Below are 26707 nucleotides of genomic sequence, written 5' to 3' on the forward strand. Positions count from 1 at the left end.
ATATTCATATTTATGTACAATAAAAAGTCCATTACACCTCTAATTGCGTGACAAAAAGTGATAAAACCAGGCCACAGTATTCTTTCCTTAGCTGAACATTCCATGGCTAACACACCTAGCAAAAGTGCCTGAGAGCCAAACCAAATTAAGACAGTGACATGGATCAATACTTCAAATTAATTATCTTAACAACTTGCACTCCATAACTCCCAGACTGCACCACAGGCACTTCCATTAGATTAAGGATCCTGTTCTTGAACTTCCACAGACTGGTGCCAGGATGGAACGTGGAACCACTAATGAAATTCAGCAGCAGGACAGAGATTGTTACACATATTGGGGAAAACCTTTGTGTTGACAAGTCCAATTAGTATTTCAATGATACTAAGTGATTTAGAGAATGATACCATCCTGTATTCAAAAACTGACATGAAAGTACCAAGCTCATGCATTAACTTATATATGATGAACCAGAAGCAGCAGTGATGACAGCTCATAAAAAAACCTGGCAAGCAGAAGACAGAATGACTTTTATAAAAAGGTGTTGAAATAATAGGCTGTTAAATGAAGATTTAGGATTACCTACAATAAAATTGATCATCACCTTGGGAACACTGCTGAAGGCTAAATTCCAACCACCAATGTCAGCTGGCGAGGACCACTCAGCGGGGGACAGCCCTGCTGTGGAGGTACTGGGAGAACAAACCCCAAGGTAGGATGGAATTAACAGTGCTGACTGACAAGACATACTCTGGAGGGAGAAAAAATACCAGGGACAGAAGGGAAGTTTGGATCAGCTGCAACTAATTTTCTCAAATTCCCCCTCAGTTTATATCACCTGAACATTACGTTTTAGCTAAAAGTAGAATTTATCATTTGTTGGTACATGGTATTTAGACTGATGAAATATATTATTCTATTTATAAGAAAGGACTGATGGACTTGCATGAGTTCTTTCAATTAATTTTATTGCGTAGCCAAATCTGATAAATTAGCACAGATAAAATAAGCATTTGCATGTGTTACAAATGACTTTTTACAGGAATAAAACAGTGAAAATTACAAACTGTAAAAAGGAGGACAAGTAAATCCTGTCTCAAATTCAGAAGGGGGAAGATTTATAGCTTCATACTGAAGATCAAAAGTTTGAGTTCATAAAACAAAGATTTAATATTACAATATTATACACTACTTTACAAAATTAAATTTACTATAAGGATTACATCCATAATAGTAAACAGAACCTTAAAATCACATCTAATGGTCCCTTATCTAACAGCCATTCTGCATCTTTGATTAGTTTCTGTTAAGAAATTAATTCTAAATAAAAGTGAATCCTTCTAGTTATTGCAACACAGTCTATGCGGACTTAGACTCTATTAAATTAAAAACGATAATGAAAGCAAAGTAAAATGGATGGTAACAATGTTGGCTGAACACTAATGTGTCAAATACAGCAAGAGTTTGAATAAAAAAAAAGTCTTCAACTAGAACAATCGAGTACATCTGCAGTGGTAGAGTTGTCGTGCTGAGATCTAAGTACCAGAGCCTCTCTTGCCTGTTTTTGCAGATCATCTACAGTGTCCTTATTTTTCAATTGTAGGTAAAAAATCAGGTAGTTTGTGTGTTCATCTGCCCTGTATTGCCCTTATGGCAATCCAAGGTGAACCAGCAGGACCTTCCCACCGCAAGCAAATAAACTAATGAAGGTCAATACAGAATTTCTTCCAAGGTGAAGAGAACTCCCAAAGAGGGTTCTCATCTGAGTCTTGTTTAAAATGTTTTACTCTGTAAAACTTCGGGATCCTAATTCAAAGTTGTTAACTGCCACAATGACTGACATCTTTAGCCAGTAGTCTGGTGTACATAAAGCAGTGAAGCCAACTCCAACATTTATGTTTGTTTTAAAAACTATGGGATATATAATAGTAGCAAAATACAGTCATAGTAAGAAACAGACTTTGGGTGGCCTGTTAGATGCAAGGATGATTTTCAACATCTGAGTGATAATACACCCAAACCACAAGTTTTAAGTCATAGCCTATGCAACCGCATAACTTACATTTATGATTTAAATGAAGAGACCCCTTTCCCAGAAAAAAAAAAAAAAGTCAGACTGTAAAAACTTAAAAACTTCTTTGCTATGACTAGAAAATGTGCAATTCTCTGAAAAGCTGTTCAAGTAAATATACTCCTGTGTGCTATGGAGCCAGCAGACAGGGAAGCTTAAACTGGTTCCACAATAGTCTTTTCACGCTATTTCAGACGTTGTTCTGAACTTCAGCTTCTCGTGCTCAAGCGACAACAATTTCCCCAAAGAAACTCCTCCCCTGAAATAAGGCAACTCCTGACAATCAGGTGAAGCTACAGCCTGAAATGGTAGCAAGTTATTACCCTATGATGTCCTTTGACACTTGTATCACAAAATTTAAGTTAATTAGCCTCATCACAGTACATGTTTGACCACTTCAAAGTGTTTCACCTGTTCAAGTTACTTGCCCCAGGAAGTAGGTTTTGCAAGACCTTTAAGTTTACCACTATTAACCAAAAAAAAAAAAAAACCCACAAGATTTTTCCATATGAAAGACTTCCAAGGGCATAGGGATACAGTAACTTAAATACTCTTTGCATTGCTAGGCATCAATGATAGCTTAATCTCCAAAAGAGAACAATTACAAATACACTTCTATAAAATTATTTTTGTGCATAAATTTTCACTTCAGGTTCAATGTTAACCTCCATCTGTAGCTCTGCCAGGGATGTAAGAGTATATTTAAAGCTTTTATTTGGTGCACACTGGCTTTGGACCTAGACACAGCTGCAGTAAAAAAAAAATGTTTAAAATCTGCAAGTGTGCCTGAAACCATGGACAAAACTTCAAACACAATATAATATTTTTGTCTTTGGAAAAATGATTTCATTTCCAAGTTTAACATCACAATATTAAATGTTGTCTCAAAACATTAGGTTTGAAGTCCTGTCATACAAACTGACTTCAGAGACACACTACATTTTAGGGGCCTAACATTTGGTTAACGTAAACAAGAGCCAAAAGTACTCTAAACGTTCATTAAATAAATCTGAGATAACCTTCCTTGCCCTTCCCCTCCCACACCATTCACAAAATGAAATTAAAACTATTCTTTTTACTGAAGGAAAAAAAAAAGCTTGTCATCTACCTAATATACTGCTGACTCAGGCACAGACTTTTTAAAATGTCTCACATACGGCCCGCTCCTCCCCACTCTATTTTTTAATTTGAATACTGATTTATTAAACGCTTTCACAAATTCAGCCACCTTGTCCAGGTTAAGCTTACCTTTAGTCCTATCAGCCACAATCCAATCCAAACACTGGATTCTACACTTCATAAAGTATTTGTTCGTTTCACAATGAACAGTTGTTTCATTGCTACTTTAAGTATCAAGCAGAACATTGAGATGCTCTGTCTGTAATCATTGGATGCACTTAGAAAGAATTTCCCTGCAAATCATGATCAATATTGTGAGGTTTTATATCTAGCAGCAAAAAAAAAAAAAAAAGGCAAAGAGTTACAGAAATATACATTTTGAACAACAAAGAGCTCTTTATTTTACAAAATGTTTTTCACCTTTTCAGTATTGCCTTTGTAAATGTACTTCATGCTGCAACTACTTACAGTAAAAACATGATTTGCAGCAAATTAAAGGTGCTCAACCAGTTCCAATAGTTTGATTTTTAAGGTACAATATTATGTAGTTGCACATTTGATTCTCAGATGTGGTCCTTTATTTGCTTTAGTTCGTTGAAATCACAGTGAGAACTTCTCATCAGCTGTCTCAGGCCACAGATTTAATGAAGATATTACAAGCACAATCGTTCTTTACTGCAAAAAATCTTTCCTTAAAGAAGTCAGCCAAACACTAGTACTTCATTTATTCACTTGCTGCTGTATATGAAGGAGGAATTCGTAGTATGATAAGGCTGATTCTGTTCTGTCTTCAATCATATTCTGCAGAAAGCTTGGTTTCAACGGACTCTCATCCCTTAAAAATGAAAATATAAGGCTTTGAGTGAGATAAACATTTGCCAAGATCTACAGTGCAACACATTCAAAAAGCTAGAGGTCAAGCAGCAAGATATTTCAAGAACTTAAGGAAATATGAAAAGAGGCTCTCCAACAGCCCTTGTGATTAACCCCAACAAGTGCACTTATCAGCATTTACTTATCTGCCATTAGCTAAAGATTATTCTGTGATATTTAGTCTTTTTTAATGTATGGAAAATTATTGGAGACAACTCAATTCGTATCTGTTGTCAAATCTGTTAGGCACAGCATGCACCACTGTTAAAACTTCCATTAAGAAAGCTCAGTATATGATACCTAAATATGTATTGTTAAGGGGTCCCTAAAGAAGCACAAAGACTCTTAAAGAACTTACTTTATTATATATAGTATAGGAAAGAATGGTCTCTGTTCTCTCAGCCAAGAAATGAAAGCTATTGTTCTGATGGATTCTGCAGTTTCAAGTTCTGGGAGGTGTGTCTAAGAGACAAAGGATAATATTAATACACACATCATAGCTTTCAGAAAAACAGTAAAAGGAACGCTTAAAACAGCCCAAACGCTGTCCTAATCAGGTATAAAGGACACTCAGGCAGATACATTTTGTGATGGATAGTTTTAGTCTAGTCACCTTCGAAAGGGCTTGAAACAGTCAAATCCACTATGCTGGTATCAGCAATTGCCTGTCAGCACAGTGATGACTGAGCTGTGATCAGTTACCTGTTCTATTGCAGAAACCAAAGGATTTCCCACTAAACCACCATCCTTAATATTCCCATGTATTCTCAGTCTGCTCCCACAGTTCTATGAGACTTCATCATTACCAGCCTCTTCTTACTCTGCTTTCATGGGAGATCTATAAAGTTTTAACCTGGAGAAACTCCAAGAGAGGTATTGGAAATTCCTTCTTGCCCTGAATCTGGATTTATAGTGAATGATAACTAAAGGGTTAATATTTGAATAGTGGTGTCTTAGTTCTCATGAAGGTCATATTTCTGGCAGCACTGTATGACTGGTGTACAGCAAAGCAAGCACATACCATATTCTGCGGTATTGAGCCATAATTTGGAACTCCAAGGACTTGGCTGATAAAGCTCTGCCCACAGTTCTTCCCAATCCACAGAAACATTACCTGAAAGATACCCAGCAACAAAAATAATTCAATGCAAAATTACACCTCAGCGGTCTCCTGCACATTTTGAGTTCTCAGAAAGAACCCCTCAAGTAAATTTAGATAATTTTTAAATAACCACCACCACACAACTTACAGAGCCAGCGTCCATAAGGTAAGCGCCATCCCTACTCAACTTCTCCACTGACAGCTGGAGAATGGGTGGCTGAGGTATAGTTCTATCATTTATGTTAAGAGCTCCCTAAAGGAAAAAAGCAAACAGAAAAACAGAGGTTCACATCTTGATGCATTGAAGCAGGCACAAGAACAAAAGGTTAAATAAGAATAGGATGTATTATACTGTATACTGAAGCTGGATCCTTTTCCTCAGTTTAATGCAAGTCACACTTAAAGTGCCTGACTTATTAATAAATCTCAATGCTTTATTTAAAGAGGGCGTACTGATACTCCAGTTCTAGAACTAATTAACTAAGTTGGAGTATCAGATTTGTTATGTACAAAAGATGTGACTTCTAAAATTATCCAGGCTCCTATATAAACATTCTCTCACTGTTCACAAAACTACTTAGACATTTTAAAATAAAGGAAGCTACAGAGGGTCAAAAAGCTAAAACAGATGTTATACTGTCATTACATACATGCAATTTATAGTGCAAGAGAATGACAAGGGAAAAAGTTAGAAAAAACCTTCCCCGTGCATCCATAGCCAGAGTACAGCTCCTCTCCAGAATTCCCAAACAACAAATGCAACAAATGGGAAAATATGAAACAGCAAATTTTAGCTATGCTCTGTTAATGTGGAAAACCTGTGAGATCTTTAACACAAATTTATTTTCACATCATACAAATATTTTTTGGACCAGACAAAGACGTTGTAGCAATGCAAACACTCACCTCATCTGTAAGATTATCAACTCTGTACAGACTGGGATGTGTCATAAGCATGAGGTAAACAAGGGGCTGGTTTTTCACTTGACACATGTTAAAAATGCGTTCATCTAAACGAGCATTCGTCCCAGTTTGAAATGCTTTCTGCAAAAAATCAGGCATTTAATTTGACCATGAAAGCAAGGTGTGATAAGCTGAATTTAGCACACCATCTATTGTTTATTTCTAACTTACTTTGAAGTCTTAGAGTTGAGCCATAATTATTTTCTCAAAATATGGTACTTTACCACTGCTATTTGACTTCTCCACAGTTCTCTTCAGTGTTTCACATACAAATTATACAATTCTCCTCATTCCCATTTCTGGGTTCTAGAACTTAGATGACTTTGCACCATCAATCCTTTCTAGTGAGCACTACAGCTGAGATAAAAGCATCTTGGAATATCTCCCTTCTAACATACACCTCAAAAATGCTACTTGATGGAATTTAAAAGAATAAATATTGGAGCAGTTTAAAATTGGCTTCAATGTACAGAATCTTAAGTAATTCTGGATTTACAATTAAGATACAGACAGTCCTGGCTTCTTGGGACAAAAAAAGCCCAGCTATAACTGCAACAAGGGCTCACTCCTCCCACTTGACTGAGTCAAACAGTTATACAGTCTTCTACACAAAAAAGCTCAAATATCCTTACAAACATGCCAGTAGCAACATGCTGGTTACTTCCTTATCAAGATCTATGAATCAGAAAACTCTCTCTAGAACAGAAAGGCAGCTTGTCCAACACTTAAAACTACTTCAGGGAAAACCAATCAAAAAATACTTTCATTGAGCAAATATTATGAAACGCTTTAAACCTTTTGTGAGAACAGGCAGCCAACTACCTCTCTGCCAGCCAGCCAGCTCTCTTAATCCACACTGAGCTTCTATGTGGATCTACATTTCCAGAAATGCACAGAAATTAGGTTCTTGAAAAAACACTCTACCAGTACTCTTCCACATTCTCTAGACTAGTCAGTGTCTTTAATATTTTCCTATTCCCTTGGTTATACGACTTATACTTCTGGTTTTGTACACACTTCTAAACTTCTCAACTAGTTCACTCCTATAAGTTACACTCTTTAAACATCTTCTCTGTCCCCTTGCTCTCCTCTGCAGGCAAGAGCAGAAGGCCCGCCCATTATTATCTTTATACATTTGCTCCATAAAATTCTCCAAATCCCTTCATAACAGACTCCAAAATACATTGACTACCTGTAAAATCACATGTTATCTACCCAGGCACGAGAAACAATTGAATAGGCTTTGTTCTACATTGACCTTTCAAGTCATTAAATTCTGGGGTGCAGTTATCTTGAGATAACTTTATCTGTGTAAGAAGGACCATTCTCAAATCTGTAAAATATCTCAGAACCCCAATGGCAAATTGCAGGAAGGCTCATTTTATTAAACAGTCTAAATAAAGCAACTTTTCAATTTTGCATCCTACAAAAATACTGAAAGAGAAGATAAATGCTATTTTATACACCAAATAAATGTCTCTTTACTGCAGGCTGACATGCCAAACAGATAATCATGCTCTTGCACAGCTTCCATTTAACTCTTACCTGTTTTAAGAGTGCCAGTACATAAAGTGGAAAGAGCCGTAGTGAGAAGGGGGCCATGAGACCAGGTTGTTGAATGCTTAGGACTGATGAACGATAAGCAGATAAAGTATCTATCACTGCGTTGACCAAGGCATCCCGAGCATCACTCAAGGTAGCAGAAACGGATCTATCCACAGCTAAAAAGAGTACAAAGCTCAAATAAGAGGCTTTTCCTCCCTTGGTAGAAATACAATCGCATATGCTAACTTTTCTCATTTTAACATATACTCCCATGCATCTGAATAAGCTTTTCCTACACTATAGAGGAAGTCAAGATAAGTGATTCAGAAAAAAAATCCAGAGGCTCATGATGATGCAGCAGACTAAATCCAGGTGACTACATACAACTACACTGACACTTCGCCTAAGACAAGCATTTAAAAAAATCCTCTTCTGTTTGCAACTTAGAAAGCACTCTTAGAAAGAGAGAATCTTTTCTTCTAACGTTACTTCCTAGAGGATTACGGCTCAAAGCTTTTGGGATATCATCCATACATATCCAAACAAGCTTTTATCGTGCCTACCCATATTGGCCAACAGGCCAGTGATGGCTTGTACATCTGCCCCCAGGTAGACATCACTCAGTGTTGTTACAACAGGTAAGCACATAGTGTGGACACGAATTCGTCTTTCACCTGTAAGGAAAGAAAACTTCAGTCTCCAAATGTAACTTCTGTTTTATGAAACAATACAAGAAATGCCACTGTTTATTCAACAGCAAATAGAAAACTAAGATTTAATCTAATTAATTTAAGATTTAATCTAATACAAGAGGTGAATCAGGCCATCTCCAGCAGCTTTTAAAAACTGTTAGTTCTCAGTTTCCGGGTGAAGTCTACCTATTTTCAGACCAGAACTAAGTTTCCCAAGAAAAACTTCTTGGTCTAGAAGACACAATAACATCAACAACATGCAGTAACCCATCACAGCTGTGATCTTGATGTTATGTAAAACAGTTTGTGTAAGTTATTGCAACTGAATTGCAGCTGAAAAATTGACATAAAAATACTCATCTGAACACTGTATTGTTAATGCAGCTGAACTGCCTGTATATCTTACCTTTGCTGGATGTGTACAGGAGAGCTGACTGAAAAGAAACAACTTGCATATCAGTAAGACTCTCTTCTACTGACATCTGCACAGCATATCCTGCATCTGGGTTTACGTTGGGTAATGACAACAAGTCCGTAGATCGTACGAAGAAGTTCCCATGGAAGGTATGAATGGAAAGACCTAGAAGATCAGCGTTGGATTGAATCCATTTTATTTTTATAATCATGAAGTACAGACACCATTTACACATCTGCTATCACTGTTAGATGGCTCTGTATCGGGATGTTAAGATCCTTCACAATGAAAACAAGTATGTTCAAGAAAGGTGAACATCCCAAACAGACAGCTAATCCACAGAATCCACAAAGGCTAGCAGAAAGCACAAATTTGGAAGTCAAATCAATGCACCATAGCAGCAAGTCTCCAGACTATAAAAACAGTCGCTTGTTGAAAATAGCAGTCCAACAAAATTTCCAGTTTTAACCATTGTAAAATGGAACTTGGATGCCAGTAAAGATACTGTAAATACAGTTTTTAATTAATGGTCTGATTCCTGGTACTGAACTTTACTTTTCTAATCTTTGTCTTTTAACCATTTCAGCTTAAACGACAGCCAAAATACCAACCAAAACATTCCCAAGTAACAGCAAACATCCACTTCCCCTCCACACCCCCCAAGCCCCCAAAAAACCTGTGTCCAAACCTTTGGTGCATCTTATCCTCATGACAGCCTCAAATCCAATCTTTCTAGTTAAATATCGTTTCAGTTCCTTTTGCAATTTCTCCACCTGGACAGGGTTGTGTTTGTGATGGTAAGACTGGTAGTAATAGACACTACCTGCAGAGTACCTTGATATACAACCTGAAACCAAAACAACAGACATTGGCAGAGTGCAGACAGCTGCTGCTGTGGTCTTTCAATATACCAGTTGAATGTAATATTCCCTTCAATTATTAAACTGTTCACACCTGCAAATAGCTCTGGTACACACTTATAGACCTGCATACAGAGACATAGATGTAACAACTATATGTTCAAGTATGTATGTAGTTTCAGGTGTTTTCCATTGGCCTGAAATGACAGGTACTTTGTCACTTGCAAGTTTGGTTAAATGTCGAAAAAAAATTTAAATGCCAATGAAGCTTCCTCTAAAGATGTTTACACTGATTGTTAAAAGGCATACAAGGGAAGTATTTCAGCCACTTATACCAGGATCACAAGAATCCTGACTCACTAAGGGAGAATATGAGAACGACTAGGTTAAATCAGGAAAGACTGCAAGATTACAATCTATTCACTGTCACTGCTCATCAAGGATTAATTTGCAACCTGACACACTAGATTCATTCAAATCGGGTTCATATACTAAATGTTAATGTAGATTCTATGTATTTGCGAAAAGTACAAAAGTTACACACCCCAAATCAGCTTAATATGCCTTACCTAGTGAAGCCAAGTCAGAATATTGTCCACTAAGAAGAAATAAATCCACTGCAACCTGTTGCCCCGAGCAGTCCAAGGCTAATTTCTTGTAAAAATCAGTCGACGGTGTCAAATGTATGTCCTGTTAATACAACAGAGTATTACAAAATACGAAGGAAATTCAAACACATTTACATTAACACATTTATTGCCTGTTTTCAGGGGCACTAACAATTGATTCTCCATCACTAATTACATTGATAGCTTAAAAAGAAAAATCAGATAATAAATCTGTGTTTATATTGCCTAGTTTTTGTTGTTGTTGTTCTTTCTACTGCTTTAACAAGGGAAGGTTAGCTCAACAAGCGAACCACGGAAGTAACCCAGAACGAGCAATTCCAGAATCACCTACACGTATAGGACAGGGTAGCCAGTTCTCTCAACCTTTTTGCTTTTCTAACCTTTGCGGTTGCTCTGTGGTTTGGCTCTTCTCGTGACTTCAGTGCTCCCATTCCCACAGACGGAAGCTGTGTCTGGAAGACAGAGATTCTACCTCCAGTGGGGGACATGAGTTTAAAGGCAGCCTGTAAGGCAGGCCCCAGAGCACTCTGCGTTTCCAGGGACTTGGTAAACATCTGTGGCAAGGTCCTCAACAGATCTTGAATTAGCTACAATAGAGAAAACAAAAATCTTAAGATCAAGAGTCCTAGGAGTTTTCTTCTTTTATAGAGCTGACTGCTGAACATACATAAACATGTATGAACACTTCTAACATTAAGGGAGTAAAGAAAAAAATGTAGCAAAAATGTTGTCTTGTTTCAGGTTGGCAAATGTTTAGAGCCACATTGATAAATTAAGAGACCTCTTTTTTCCACCTCAAACTTGGCATTTAAACTGTAGGTGTTAAAGGGCATTAAGTAATCCAGAAATTATCAAGCATATCTGAAACTGTATGAATGTCACTAATTATGTACGGTAAGGTAATTCTTACCTCTTTATTTTCATTTAAATTTACTAATAAGTTTTCTGGCATTGGTATAAATACATCTGGAAGAAAAAAAAAGGTTTTAAGTTATTTTTCAAAAACACATCAAGCTTCCCCCAGTTGCATTTGCCAATCACTATACTCATTGTAAAAAGCATACAGTATCAGTGTGTAAATCCATTCAAACATAATTCTGTGGTTTTCTTTTTTCTCATAAGCCTACCTGTGCCTTGAATGCCACGTCAGAGTAGTAATTGACAGGGTTGAAGGACAATCAAGACAATTCAGTAAAAATGCCTAAGAAAGACTTTCTAGTGTTCATTCTACCCTACCTCATAACATACAGTGAAAGGTGACTTGAAATTAAAGGCAGAAGAACAAGCACTAAGCATCAGTCACCACAGAATCTACAGCAATTTACCAAGCAACAATATTTGGGATCGTAAGAGAAATCTAGATAATTTTACAAATTAAACTACAAGTTAGGAAGGTTGTCTTGATGTCTGAAGTCATGAACAGCCAAAGCATTGCCCAGACATCAGAGGCTTCAGAACGAACACAGACATATGCTACTTCTAAAGCTATTACTAGAGAGACTAATGATCTATCTAGAACTCCCACAGATACATTTTTTAAAAAGGCTGCCAAACCCAACAGTCATTAGTAGACGCTAATGACAGAAGTTATTTCTGCATACCTTCAATATCTGAGACTATAAGCATCTGTGGCTGAGCAAGACCTTCCTGAAGGCTGTAGAAATGGATTGTGCTGTCAAACGTTATGAAGCCTATTTTTGTTCTAGTGTTCCCAGGAATCCTAAAAAGGAGACATATGGTGTTCAGCAAGATGAAATTTCATTTCTGCATGTTTTCTTAAAAAAAAAAAAAATCCACTGCACCTGCCCAAGGTTGTTACTCAGTAGTTAGCTTAACAGCTCTAGTGCAACAGCTTGACTATGTCATTTTGGTGAAACAAACAAACACACATGCACACACACACATGCACACACACACGCACACACACACGCACACACACACGCACAAAAACCAACACCCAACAAATCCAAACAAACCAGGAAAAGGTACAGTAGAATCATCTACGAGACACTCAGGAAATGTTTAAGAAATGTAAGAAAAGGAAGACACAAGCTGCAAAATACCAAGTGGGATTTATGTAAGTTCATACAGCATGTATTTTAAGAAAAGCTCATTAGATATATGCATTCTTTTCAGCAAATACATATCTGAACTTCAGCTTTTGAAAAATACAGTTCAAAAGACATCATAACCATGATGTTCATTCATTTTTGGGACTGGTGAAGCAGCCACGAAAGAGCCAGATTGAAAAATATGCCTCAAAATTACCTTTCATACTGTGACAGAAAAAAAGACTACAGCTTTACACTATATTTTAATACAACGTTGGCCATTGTGAGCCAGCCCTTGGAAATTTCTTAACAAGAAGCAGTGGCATGTTGAAATCTATCACAAGTCTCATAAGAGTAAAGAAAATAGGAGATTGTAAGGAAAAGGTACTTACGAGTCAAGATTGTCTAACAAGGTCTGGCAGACTGTATTCAAGTATCCTGTCTCTATTGCATTATGAGAGACATCAAACACAAAGAGGTACACAGGTGGTTGAGGTGGACGTAGCTGAGCAAAGAAAAGACTACCTTTAATTTTTAAAGTGACATTTATTAAATTTGGGTTATATAACTCCATGGCAAGCTTAAACTCTATTAAAACACAACACAGATAATAGCAAAAACTTCTAAACGCATTTGTCTTGGGTAATTCTAGAATTATCGTTTTCTTCCAGAAGATCTACAAACATCTACATAATCTAAATACAAAACTCCTCTGACACGCTAAATGTTTAGAAATGGAGAACTATCTGAAGTTCTTCCCAGGAGTTCTCAGATATACTTGAGGCAGCAACTGTTCTAAGCTGGGAAACATCCTCCATAAAAAGGTTTTTTCTGACTTTTCTCTAGAAATAAAACAAAGGGAGAGAATAACTAAGAGTAAATAAAGACTTACCATGTATTCAGATGGAGCCATAAACTCAATAGTAGCATTCTGGACTTCAGGTCTTTTATGAGGTTCTCCATAAACTCTCGTCACAGGATTATACATGAATTCTTCAGGAACTATGCAGATAAATTTATATATATTATTATTTCACACTAGTATTAGCTGTGCTGCATTTTAAAATAAATACATCGACTCTTTTGTGCCTGCTTGGCAACGCTTCTTGGAGAACAAGCCTAGGCAGGGAAACACTTCTTGTGTCTCACAGCCCCGTCATGACTGACGACGATCCCTAGTGCTGATATGGCCAACAATGTTACAGGCTCAAAGGCCAAGGTGGAAAACACTAACCTTAAGAGTTTAATGCAACAAGCACGTTTAAAACCTACCATCATTCACTCTATAGCACAAATTGCATTTCCATCTCCTTTGGTCTAGGAAGCTGACAAAAGGGTTAATGTACGTCCGGCAGGAACGGCACCTCACGATAGTACTTGAAGTGACCACTGGCAATTGCTGGAAAAGAAAAGTTTGTGTTTTAAAGCATCACCACACTACAGCTATTCATCTATGGTAACAGCATTACCTACACTGAGTAGCTTGGTAAGCTACTCAAAGCTCACTTCTCAAAGGAAGAAGTATTTCTGCATCCTCACAGCACTGATACAATTCCTTAATAAGATGACTGGCCAGAACTGAGCTCTAACCTATTTGACTGTGTAGGTTCCCTTTTCAAGCCTCTGAAGTCTTGAACTTTACACTGATGGTTTAAGGCCAACTGCTACACACAGTACAGATCCAAAATCAGAAAAAAGAGCACATCTTTGAAAAATTACTTAAATTGTGAAAAATAATAATGTTTAAAAGAAAAAGGCCCTGTTAAATTCAAAGTCTCCCAGCTATCTAAGGACATCCAAACCTCTTTAGCTTTTTTAATCTAAGTTTAGAATTAGTACTAGGTTTGGTATAGGAAATCAATAACTACAACTAGATATGTGACAAGATAAATCTATCTAAGTGATACTGGAATTTATATGTGTCACCCTCTGGCACAGTCCGAGTGCTGTGCTGTACATAAGCTTCTGGGTTTTTTGAGGTCTGGGAGGTTTTCTTGATTAAGAAGTGAGCCTTGAAAATTCAAAAACAGTTGGGAGAAAAAAAAAAAAAAATAGAAAAATGGCACTGATCTCTATGGAATAGGGAAGTGTCAGCCACCAAGGTAATTTTTCTGGGCCAAGATTAACTAACATACTTGACCTTCTTTTATAATTCATTGTCCAGCTCTGGATTTAGTAAAGGCGTTGTTGATATTTTAGCATTTAAAGTTTTGAGTATTTGTCATACCGATATGTCCTTGAAAGGATGAAGCAGGAGCCCCAAAGGAAGTTTGGCTTTATTCAATAAGGCCTGAGTTTGAGGAATGTTAGTCAGCGTACAGCGGAACAACCTACATGGAAGACAAAGAGTTATTTTCAGAGGCTTTCACATTAAAAAAAAATATTATTTCAATAGTAAAGAGTATCCTTTATACTTTTCTACAGCTGGTAATGGTGAATTTCCATTTCCAGATAAAAGATCTTCTCCAACTCTGTCAAATTGTTCTGGTTTAGTCTGAGCTTGACTCAGAGTACATACTTGGAGTGCTTACTTTATTTTATACAGATGCTCTTTACACAGAACTGAGCATCATTTTAGTCACTCAAGTCAAAGTAACTAAAGCCTAACAATGTTCAAAGTTGCACCAAATCTTCATATTTTATGTGTTATTTTGGACTACCATTTTGAGGTGGTCTTATAAACAAATCTGAACCGACGAGTTTAAAAGCTGTCTTAAAACTAAATAGAAATATAAACAAGCCCACAGCCATTTCTAAAGACTTGAGAACTTGGTAGTTTCCTATGTGCAGAAGTGCACAGTATTTCTGCAAATCCAGACCAGCTTGTTTGCATGAACAACTTCCTAAAGACGCTGTTATTTCCTTTATCAATCACAAAAGGCTTGCAAAGCAAGAGTACCTGCTTATTCACAGTTTGGTTGGTCTCCTCAGAGATTACTTGAATAACCAAGTGCCAGCTGCTTGTCTGACATTCCATCTACTCCCTTGTTTTAAATGGTTACGTTCAATATAGAGGTCACTCATGTTTCTGCATTCACAATCTTTTTGGTATACCTCACTGAAGTGAGTTAACTCCTATTTTATCTTTTCTCAATCATGCTCATTGCCCACTGTATTGTAAAGGTCTTATACCTGTCTATAGCTGCCTTGCAAGCAATGTATTTTTCTTCATATTTTCTACAAAGATAATTTTCCTCACTCCAAAGTTTAAACCACTTACCACCTTTATCTTAACACAAAGTGAAGCCTGCTTTCAATGTTTTCTACGCACAAAATTAAGGAAATATTTTATGAAGAGTTACGTTTACAAGCAGAAATGTATACTTCCATTTATTTTGATGGATTACAGCAAATGGATAATCTTACTCAGGATTACAGTTGAGCTTCTGGATGTCTTCATGCAAGTTCGGGACAGGAGCTTTCAAGAGGCTCGTAGGAAGAATATTTCTTTCTTGAAGAAGATTCACAGGTCTTAATCCTTGCTGTAGACTCAGGCCACCCATAGATGCAGTTAAATGATTAATGCCCAGGGCAGGCTAGAATCAAATAAAATTTCAGAAATTAACACCAATTATTTGGATGAAACTTGCCATTCATTTAAAAAGCAAACACATTTCCCTTTCATTTTTTTGTTTTATTTGTGTATTAACTGCCATTGTATTACAATGATATATTTAGAAATACTAGTTGTTACTTAAACTTAGGCATGTAACACAATAGAGGCAAAAATGAGCATACATCTGCTACAAAGCTCTTGAAATACAGAGGCTCGGCTGGCAAAAGTGTTGCTCAGTTCGCTCTGAAAGTTCAGGGAAAAAACAAATACTTCAGCTAACAATAGCAACTCAAGGGAAGAAAACCATGCCAAAAGCAGCTGAAGGTTTTAAGATAAACATAGATACAAGGATAGAACACTTCAGAAAGGGCTGGCACACGGCTTTTCCAAACTGGTACACGGTGTCAACAAAAGCATTAATTTCAGGCTATGTCCATCATCTTGAACAAACACTGCACCAAGCAGTGAACCAGAGAAGCAGCACCCTGGAGATGCACAACACACACCAGTCGGCACTTCTTTTCACCCACACATACCACAGGTAGTAAATGAGATCAAAACCAAACAATCTCTACCTGATGGAAATGTTTTGCTCCATCTGGATACTGCAAAGCAGTCGCCTGCATTCCCGGTGCTCCGGGTGGGGAAGTATTTTGGTAGCCTGGAGGTAAGGCAGGGTAAGAATAGCCAACATTTCTATTCATGTTAAGATTCGGTGCTGCAGGAGAAGGATGTGGAGTTGCTAGAAGCAGAGAAGACAAATACTTTAAATGAATTGCTGAAGAAGTGCAGCTTGCTCAATGCATTACTACAGCAGGAAGACCTTTTGTAGTTCAGTTTCCAAGTGTAAAAAACTGACAATCGTAGAGAATTTTGTAAAATGCTCTTAACTACTCTACCATACTTACAGGCAAAGACATGCTGTCAGTGCTTCAAATTTCACACTTAGCTTCAAGACAGACATCCAATCAAGTATGCATGTTTGTACATAAATACCTAAACTTCAATCTTTCCCAGATCTTAAAAAAAGTCACATAATAGTAAACATTTTTAATCCCCAAGCCTTACCCATGAGGCCACCACCTTCTATTGCATCATAGCTGTTTTGCACTGCAGACCCATCACTGGCAGCAGATGTGGCATCGCCTATTAAGAAAGACAATCCCAGTAAAAATTTTCACAAGTTACTAAGAAGTTGTAATGAGGTAACTGTGAAGAAACCCTAGTAATATTAAAATTATCATAGTTTGGATCTACTTTGTTTCTGTCTCAGGATGAAACTGCATTGAATATACATCTTGGCCTCTTTTCCCACACACTTCACCTGCTGACATGACCTCAACAAAGGACATTCACAAAGCCCCGTGGTCTTTTTTCAAGGAAAACAAAAGTCTCTACTCTTCGGGTTGAATGATGTTTTAAGATTACATCAGATATTCACCGTAACTTCCAAGCTGACATGAAGTGTCAGGAGACGCATCCTCCTGATCAGAGGAAATGTCTGTAGGCCACAGATTTTAGAATACCCTGTAATATAGGTACTGAGTTCCCTGAAGAACCTTTTCCACTGATAATTCAAGGAAACATCAAATTACATTCACTTAGTCCAGTACTGCTCACCAAATACCAACAGTTCTGATACAGTCACATACTAGCCAAGATATAAATTCCAGCTGAGATAAGAAAAACCTTGAAATTGTGAGAGTGCTCCCAAAGGACAGCTTTGTTTAAATTACACTATGTTTAAATTACAAACCCGATTATCTATTGCTAAGGAGGAGTCGGTACACAATTTACTTTTTATTTTCATTAAAATGTTCAAAGATGACCCAATGAAAGGAATTTACATTATATCCTGAATCTTGCTAGTAAGCAGCAGTCACCCTGCTTCACAGACTAAACGTTTTTATCTCTCCAGGGCCCTGGAAAAGACTTTCTAAGCAAAAGCAATATCTAATGCATTTCACATGCTCAAAACTAAGCTATATCTGAATATACTATTCTTGTACTCACAGAGCTACCATAGAGAAACTGTCAATCTGAACCTGCAACGAACCAACAGCTGTGACAGAACAAACTATATATGTGAAAATAAAACTGCTGACCACCACATGGCCCCATCTAGCAGGGGCAGTAAATACAATACCGCTCCAGCTCTGTTTGATACAGAGCCCTGATGAGTTCTTAAACAACAGCATATTTGTGCAGGGCCCACAAGAGACTGAGAAAGTCATATATGTCTTTAACAGCTGACACTTAACAATCTCCACTAACTACCTGCAGAAAATGAACAAATCCAAGATACATTTCAGTGATTTTAAACAGAAAGGAAGAATAAGGTACAGCTATGTAAACAGGCAAGGAATTGCAGGGTTTGCATTTTAGGTGTCCCTGTAGAATAAAATGATATATACATGGATTATGTTCTCCACAGCAGTCATGGATGCAGAGAAATCAGAATTTCAATGCCATTTTAGAAAGCTAAAAACAAAAAAAGAGATGGCAACTATGGGAGACACGGACATGTTAAATAGCACTTAGAAAGCTATTTTGAAGTCTTAATTATTGTTACTTTATTAACAACTGTCAACAAGAAATATTTTACTTCCTTCCAGGTCCTTACCTGCTCCATTCAGATAAAATTATGCTACATTAGTATAAATTTTACTATTTGAGTCTAACAATGTACTTGCAAAGAGCGTACTTGACTTGAAACATTACACATTAGAGCAAGTTGCAACACTCAAATTCAACAAAAAGAACAAATTATTTCCTACCTTCTCGATTTGGAGCTGAATTTAGCAGAGACTGTGTAGTAGGTGGTCCTGCTATCAGTGTTGACGGCCTAATCAAGGGTGGGCCACGGACTGGCGGGGGGCCCAAAGGTGGCCTTGCAGGGGGGTGGAGTGGAGCTGAAGGCTGGGTCACTGGTGGAGGTGCAGATCCTGTAAGAGATTCATTTTTAGAAGGAGTTTAACTGAGATGAAAAGGTCACGAAAGTTTTGTTACAAAACCACAGAGATTGAAATCTAAATTTTTCTCTTATTCAAACATTAAACAGCATGATATACATAAATTCTAATATGCATGTAGAAAGTTTCACAACTTCAGGTTCTTTCTGTCGTGCTCTTCTCGTAGTGGGTTCTTGTAGCTGTTATCCGTGATCTCTTTCTTTCCAGTACTCTTGTTGGTAAGAATTTCAAGAGGTACAGAAAGAATCTCAACTTCAATTACTAAGTCTGGACTTTATGAAGTTACAGTACAGCCCCATATTAGACAGAGAATAATTAACTACTAAGAGTCTAAACACATCCCTTTTGACATGATGCTCATCTTCAATCTGATGCAAAACAGCAATGTACAGATTCCATAGATACTAAAATTATTTAGGAAAAAAAGATTTCTCTTGGAAAACCATCAGCAATGTGCAGTTTGGATAAACTTGCTGTGCAAGTGTGAGGTGTTTTGCTCTGAAGTCTTTAATCCTCCATGTCAGAAGTTGCAGGAAAGTTTTTAATTGCTTCTGTTTTAAAATCCTAGGACTTAGTGTTTGATACTGCAAAGCTAATTAATAATTGCTATACACGGGCTACACTGTAACAGAACGTGGAAGGGATTCTGTGTCTAAGAGCTTGTCCAAAGTTGGCCACGCAGACAGGGAGCTGGCAGACGTTTGTGCTAAGAACAAGCTACATTCATTTTAATAGTGATCACTGTTCCACAAAAACTACCAGGGAAATTGCTCAGGAGGATTCACCATTGAATGGATATAAGCATTCTCTTATACCAGACACTCGCTCTCATTTCATATACCACTTCCCAAAATTTCTCAGCACTTTTCTCACTAACACCAAAGTACTAATTGTTTATTCCCATAAACTGCCAGAAATAGTTTCATAAATTCTGTGAGCCTAAGTCAGTTTGAACATCATAACAAAATCAGTCAAGCATCTAACAAAAAGCTACCATCAACAAAAATCTCTACTGAGGCTAAAAGCACTTCACAAGAAAAAAATATTTTCTTTAACATTTAAAATATTTCTGTACGTAACTCCTATTTGCATGCTCAGTTAGAAAAACCTCTATAACAACAAGCAGCAGTTTGGCAAAGGGAAACTTAAGGATTAACTTTATTTCCATAATAATCACTTGCATAAAAGAGCTATTTACTGTTAGAAAAGCTTTTTGCCACTGCATATACCAACACACAAGCGGCAGAAACAGAATGCAGGCTGCAGTAGTTGTAATTCTTTGCATCTCCAGCTTTCCAAGTGCTTTCTAAAGACTGACAATTACTATAAGGTAGTGCAAATTACAAGTTTAGAGGAAGGAAGCTTTCCATTCAACTGGCCTCTATTTCATCATACAGAACACTTTCCAGTTTTCCTTCCAGACTCTGCTCAAGTTGTTTGCATCAATCTGGCTGCAGCTGTTCAGAGAAGGACCTGAATCAAGTGATGAACGGAAAAGCTAACAAAGTTTATACTGCTAAAGACCACAGTCACTAAAGATGGGTACAGTTTTCAACCCTGAGGCCCCACAGTTTTCACTTGACTGAAGCCAATGTTCCAACAACCACCCCAAGGAAACAGCATTTCCCACAAACAGCTTCCCAAAACAACAAGACACCATTCAGGGGTTACCTACTTCAGCCACCCAACCAAACTGAAATGCCTGACTTGTGCACAGAACTTTCACTTATAATCCAAAGAAATCTCCCCAGTATTTACAATATGCATTTTCTCCAAGTATCTGTTTTGACAACTTCATTCCACAAGCAAAACGCTGACGCAGAGTCAATTCTAATTTTTTTTTTTTTTTATTTTAAAGAAACACTGAGAAATGGGCATTGGCAAAATACCAAAAATGTATGGTTACCTGGCTTCATATAGCTGTTCTGAAGCGGAGGACATCCCGGAGAAGCAGCATATTGATAATTTCCTGGAGGATTTGTATTTCCTGATAAGGACAACGGTGGCTGAACTGATGCTGTCCCAGTGATGTGAGCCAAATGGCTTGATGGTGACCCAGTGGGCTGAGTCCCAGGGCTCTGGCTGTACTGCCAGTTTGAAAGCACTGGCGGGCTCACTCCAGCAGGAAAGCTACCGGCAGATGATACAGCAGCTGAGTTTTGCAATGCAGGTGGCAGCACTTGTGGAACAGGACCTGTTTGTTGTGCTGGTGACCCAGAGAAAGGTGCCACTGGTGGTCTGTTGAGAGTCTGCCCAGGTCCTTGATAATTGTTTAATTGAGAAACATTCTGAGAGCCACTGTAGTTGTACTGTCCAGAAGGCTGATGGGGAGGAGCCTTTGCCGGTGTCTGATGTGGATACAATCCTGGAACCGAAGGGCTATATCCCTGGCCATCTGGTGAATGCATCAGCTGATTCTGAACGGGACCTGGAAGAAAAATAAACAACAAACCTTTTAGAAAGTCAGCATTGTGTATCTCTGCTGAAAATAAGAGATGTTCCTGGGAATCACTTTCCTTAGGATTTTATTAGTCTTCAAGCCAAGAATTTTGCTGCCAACACTTAGATATTTGTTCTGTTTTACAGTAGCCTCCCAAACACCAAGCATTCTGGTGCCTGAGCACAATCCATCCTCCTGGACTGAAATACACACACGACACTGTTTCTGCCTTCAGAAATACCCAAAAAGGAGCCGACCAAAGCGGAATGTTCACCCACGCAGCTGGCAGTAGGACATGTGAGCAGACTGAAAGTGGAAGCACCCGTTTGCTAATAACTCAGTTTCACTCCAGGATTGACATCAACTTAAACTTCAGCTTATGGCAAAGACACCAACAGCCAGTTTCAACATAGGTCACTATGCTGTTTCTCAAGTGACAGAGTTAATCTACGAAAGTTTCTGCAGTTAATTTTAGTAAGGGAACTATTCATACACATATCGCTCATGTGAGCAGCCAACTGGTCACAAAGATGGAATGACTGGAAGTTTTCTCATAAAGTAATTCATCAATCAGGAAAATAAAACATGATAGGTTAATGGTGCTTTTTATGTTTTTTTTTGGTTGGTATAGCTGCACTGAGTTTTAATCTTTTGAAGAAAATAAACTGAAAAAAGGCTAATAATTCTTCAAACAGCAAACAACACTGGTAAGAGCACCATCAGATTTCTGCTTTATACAAGAACACAAAGAGACAGGATACTGTGAGATTTCCAGTGTGGTAAAAGCTCTGTCAGAAAAGCTAGTGCTGCAGGTTGTTCACTGCCACAAAACGGACATTCTGAAGGGAGACTATAAATTTCCCAGCTAAATTCTTCTGAGTAGAATACACTAGGTTATGTATCCCACAGCCAGCCACGACTCCTTAAAAAAAAATAAATCACTAAACCACTTTCCAATGGTATATTGTTTATTTAATCCAGTGGTATTGTGGTTCCCCACATCCACAGTTTGAATACTGAAGACATTTCACATAAACGGTTAAACATCTCAAAGCAGAAAAGATCCTCTTTATGGTTTAGAGTTAAGATTCTTTTCTTTGCAACCCTGTACTATTTTCCAGATTTCCAGAATTAGTTAAGACTTGGACAATTTTTTCGAACCTAGATAAACAAAAGCACTTAATTTTCCAGACCAGAAAATCCTGCAGGATTCACCACTTCAGTTTTCAAAAACATGCCAGAACTGATATATTTACTGTACAAGTATTACAAACAGCTGACATCAGAATGGAATCACAGGATTTCATTTAACATTAAAACAAAGACAGCAGGTTTCCTATTAAGACATTCTAGTGAAATTTCAAAAGGTGAGGAAGTTTGCATTTCCAGGTTAAAACAACTTTGAACTCAGGCCTTTTTGACAATAAATTAAGCTAAATGCTGAATACATTGAAGCTCTTAGGACAAACACTGCACTGGTCATTCGGCCCCTCCTTCCCTAGAAAGCTTTAGGCTGTGGTTCACAGACAGCTGTAAATTCATTGAGCATCATACATATCTACAGTGTTAGTGAGCTCATCCTCACTGCCTCTGTTGTCTGTGCATAAAAAGTACATACCATATTATTCTCCACCCATTAATCTCAATATGCTGCTTGCCTTTCAGTTAGGAAGTCCAGTTATAACTCACTGTCCTTAAAATGCTGCTCATAAAGCTTAGTAATAATTCTCTAAACCCAATGATGTCTGAAGAAAAAGCTTGCAAACACAAAAATGCTAACAAATGACTCACCTTCAAAAATTACCTTGCAGTGTGTTAGATGGGTTTTCAACAATCGATTTACAAAACCCATTGTAAATCAAACTTGCTAACTTTTAAAAACGATGATTTCTTATGTGATGCCCAGCGTCCTGATGGCATCACCACATACATTGATATAACAACATTACTATAAGCCATATGAAAAACACAGAACAAATATAAATTCATTTCATAACCTGATTGTTTGCCTTCAGGCATGACTCTCTAGCCCAGGCAGGAGTCATAGCACAGAAAGTTCTCTCTTACACACTGTTTCCCCTGCTTGAGCAATACGTTTGAGGATAAAGTAATGGAAGCGAGGTAAAACCTAAAACTGACTGACCTGATATTAATATTTTCCATGGAACTTTGCTTTAAAAATTGAATTCACCACAGCACAATGTTCCAAATTTTAGTTTTGACTTTTAAAGTCAGAAGCACAACTAGAAGTCTCAATTGCCTACGGGCAGTTCACGTTTTCAAGACAAACCTGCATAATGCTGCCAACAAAACTAAAGCAACAACACTGAGGGGTGCAAACCCTTTCCAAAGGGTCTCAGAGTCAAAAAAAACTTTTCAGAACTTGCTGGTTTGGTGCTGCCAGGTATTCATCCTTACCTGACCTCTTTGCTGAGGCCTGTCAGAAAGCGCATAGGTTCTGCAGCTTTACCTATAACACTGTTGCTGGTTTTTTGTGCTGTTCCACAAAGCAAGGAGCCAACAAAGAATTGAGCACAGAATGAAGAGCTGGACCACCTGCGTGGCACCCAAACCTCCAACGCTCAGAGATCACGGAGATGAGTCAGTAACACAAGAAAGGCCACGTACTTAACAGCAGAAGACACCTCTACCGCAACACCAGGTCATTTAACTTTCCTGAGATCAGGAATGGCACCGGAATACATATATGAAGGTTACCCAATGGTTCTATAAAATGAGGGGTCCAAATATTAGTATGAGAGGCTAGAACTCAAGTGAACTTCTCTTCCAAACAGAATTTCACTGTCACCTACTCCCAGGCAGTTATTTAGCACGTTACTTTCAGCAGGTGCCACCTCTCCTAGCTCCTGGAAAAGCTGGAAAGCTGCATCCCAACCAAACTGTCAGTGCCCACCAGTGCCCACTCCAGCTGAGTGTGACCCGCTGGTCCCCAGGCTCACAGAGAGCTGACCAAAACCAACAGCTGCCAAAGCTTCTCAGGACTTCAAAGTGCCACTCTAAGATATCACATAGGGAGAACAAAACACCCTAAAAGAATTGTTTCTCCTTCTTGTCTGCATTTCAAGTCTATTAACTGGAAAGCAAATTAGTAATCTACAGTTAAAATAATACAGAATACTGATCCTATTAAAAAAAAATGAAGTAGAGGAAGGTTGTTGCTAAGCAACCCGATACTCCATGCTAAACAATTTCCTGGACAATTTACTGCCTTCGCTGGACACGCAAGCGCGGGGAGTTACCTGCAAACAAATAAAGCAAGCAACAAGTTGAGAGGAAGAGCTGACAACTATCTAACAATTCATCATTTCTTTCCTCATAGATCACTGCAAGCGCCACAACAGCACTTTCAGTAGACTCTAGACTGTTTTGAAAAGCTTTATTTTTATTGTAAAGGTCAAGGATTATAACACAGATTTTAAATGATGCTATGAACAGGCCATGCTTGAATAATTTATTCAAAAGGTCTGCAACCCAAACCTTATCTCTACCATACCATAACAACTGTTTATTACCCTGTATTTGCATAACTTGAAATTTCAGTTCTTTATTTTTTATACACCTGACAGCTGGGTAGCCTGAAATTCCTCCTCCCCAAAACTTCCATTATGAACTTAATCCGACTACAGGGAAATCAGGAAATGTAAAGTGATGCCAGTCTGTAAAACATCCCACTCAGTGACTCCATTAGCAAATGTTCTCTTTGTACATTCTCTGCTTAGCCCGTGAGCTCTCCAGAACAGAGGCCTTCCTCAGGCTGTACTCAGACGCTTCCCACTTTCTCGACCCTATAAGCAACTATACAGTTGTTTGTAAAATGTCATTTTGCAGATGACTTTGAGGAAAAGTAATAAGCATGCTGTGAAGGAGGAGGAAGAAGACAAGTCAAACCATTTAATGACTCCTGCAGAAAGCAGAAAAATCAAAACATTTTATTATAACTGAATTGCTTATGATGCAGTGCAAGTACTGAAACACAGAAGTATATAAGGAACCAAGTACAGAGGATGCTATCTGTACATGTGAAATCACTAAATACTTCCAACAGCAGAGATTTCCATGCTTACAAAGAAAATATACAGAGACAAGGCTCGCTTTGTGTTTCTTTCTTCCTAGCTTAGAAGGCCAGCCAGTAAGTTATCCAGTTTTACCTTCAATATCTCACTATAAAAAGATATATTTTGAGAGAAAGAAATTAACCAAGACTTCCCCAGATTGTAGCACGCAGAATGAGATAATATCGGTTTTACATGAACGACAAAATAAAATCCAGTCACTGCAGCCTGTGCCCAGCCAGGTCCCCCCCCCGCCAGCAATAAGCGGGTGCCACATGTACAGCTCCGTTCCAAAGGGTCAGAGGCTCCGGCTGCTGCCTCAGCTGTGTCCCCGGCCGGGGTACAGGCTGAAACACCGCCCAGTGCCACTCCTGCCACACATTTCACCTCGTTAGTGCAAACACGGGTGTTCTGAAAGGCACTTTTGGCTATTCTTAGGCTGAGACACACAAAAATATACACAGGGACACTTTTGTAATGAGAAGAAATAGGAATGAAGATTTATCGTGCCTGGTAAACAGCTCCGCGTGTCTCTCGGTAACGCTTCGGGCCGGACAGGCCCCGCCAGCAACTTCACCGCGACCCCCACGTCCAGCAGCCCCCGGCGCTTCCCAACCAGGGAACCGCGGCAGCCACGGCTCCCACCTGCCCCTGTGCCCTCGAACAGACCGGGTGACGCTACCGGGGGGCGGGGACTGACAGCACAGATCAGTCACCATTACCTACTTCTTTTCTTATTTTTTGTTTCCTAATCCAGCTGCGTTTCCCCTCGAGAAACAGGGTGTCCGCGATACGGTGAGGACACCGCTGAAGCCGGACACAGACCTGTCCCCGGGGCCGCCGCGGACTCCGCCCGCTCCTACGGGCTGTAAACTCAGCGAGCCGAGCAGCCAACCCACCGGGAGCCCCCGCGGCCGCCGGCGCCCCCGCTCCCGGCACCCCGACACCTGCTCTCCGCCGCTCTGCCCGCGGCCACCGGCCCCCTCCCCCGCGCCGCTGCCCCCCGCAGCACCGGGGAGAACAGGCGCAGAGCGGGCTGGGGCCGGGGGAAGAGCCACGGGGCAGGAGCCTTCCCGGCCAGGCCAGGCTCCCTCCTCGCGGCCCGGGCCCCGCGGCCCCGTACCGCCAGCGGGGCGGCCCAGCGCCGCACTCACCGTTGCTGTAGGGCTGCTGGCCGCCGCCGTTCTGGCTGGGGTAGGCGGCGGGGGGCCTGGCGGGCTGGGCCATGGCGCGGGCTGGTCTCGGCTCGGCGGTGCCGCCCGTCTGGCGGCGCCCGGCCCAGCGCAGGGGAGGAGGGGAAGGACGGCCCCGCACCGGAACTACCGGGCGGCGCGCGCAGGCGCACC

General features: G+C 39.2%; 1 protein-coding gene across 2 annotated transcripts; it reads right to left on the reverse strand.

Moving 5' to 3' along the window:
* Positions 1 to 947: 947 nt before the first annotated feature.
* SEC24A (SEC24 homolog A, COPII coat complex component) lies at positions 948 to 26696 on the reverse strand. Of its 2 annotated transcripts, none has more exons than XM_082063877.1 (23): positions 26516 to 26696; positions 20755 to 21276; positions 18654 to 18821; positions 16945 to 17022; positions 16452 to 16618; positions 15687 to 15856; positions 14548 to 14650; positions 13593 to 13719; positions 13213 to 13322; positions 12713 to 12825; positions 11871 to 11989; positions 11180 to 11235; positions 10650 to 10856; positions 10210 to 10330; positions 9469 to 9627; positions 8772 to 8945; positions 8237 to 8347; positions 7674 to 7849; positions 6072 to 6209; positions 5314 to 5418; positions 5085 to 5177; positions 4422 to 4525; positions 948 to 4025 (listed from the first exon to the last, which is right to left on the reverse strand). In XM_082063877.1, the coding sequence occupies exons 1-23, from the start codon at positions 26586 to 26588 to the stop codon at positions 3911 to 3913; spliced, it is 3309 nt and encodes a 1102-aa protein (XP_081920003.1). In that variant the 5' UTR covers positions 26589 to 26696; the 3' UTR covers positions 948 to 3910. The 2 variants fall into 2 exon arrangements, with proteins under 2 accessions (XP_081920003.1, XP_081920004.1); XM_082063878.1 differs by lacking the exon at positions 26516 to 26696 and adding an exon at positions 25872 to 25891.
* Positions 26697 to 26707: the final 11 nt, after the last annotated feature.

This window comes from Streptopelia decaocto, assembly GCF_964273445.1.
Source record: "Streptopelia decaocto genome assembly, chromosome: 12".
In the NCBI taxonomy this organism is placed as follows: Eukaryota; Metazoa; Chordata; class Aves; order Columbiformes; family Columbidae; genus Streptopelia; species Streptopelia decaocto.

Excerpts from the sequence above, each read along its gene's own strand:
- SEC24A (XM_082063877.1), bottom strand. The coding sequence starts at position 26,588 with ATGGCCCAGCCCGCCAGGCCCCCCGCCGCCTACCCCAGCCAGAACGGC. Across the intron at positions 13,323-13,592 it reads GTGCTATAGAGTGAATGATG|TTCCTGAAGAATTCATGTAT; the intron begins GTAGGTTTTAAA and ends TTATCTGCATAG. Across the intron at positions 4,026-4,421 it reads CCTATACTATATATAATAAA|GGATGAGAGTCCGTTGAAAC; the intron begins GTAAGTTCTTTA and ends TTCATTTTTAAG.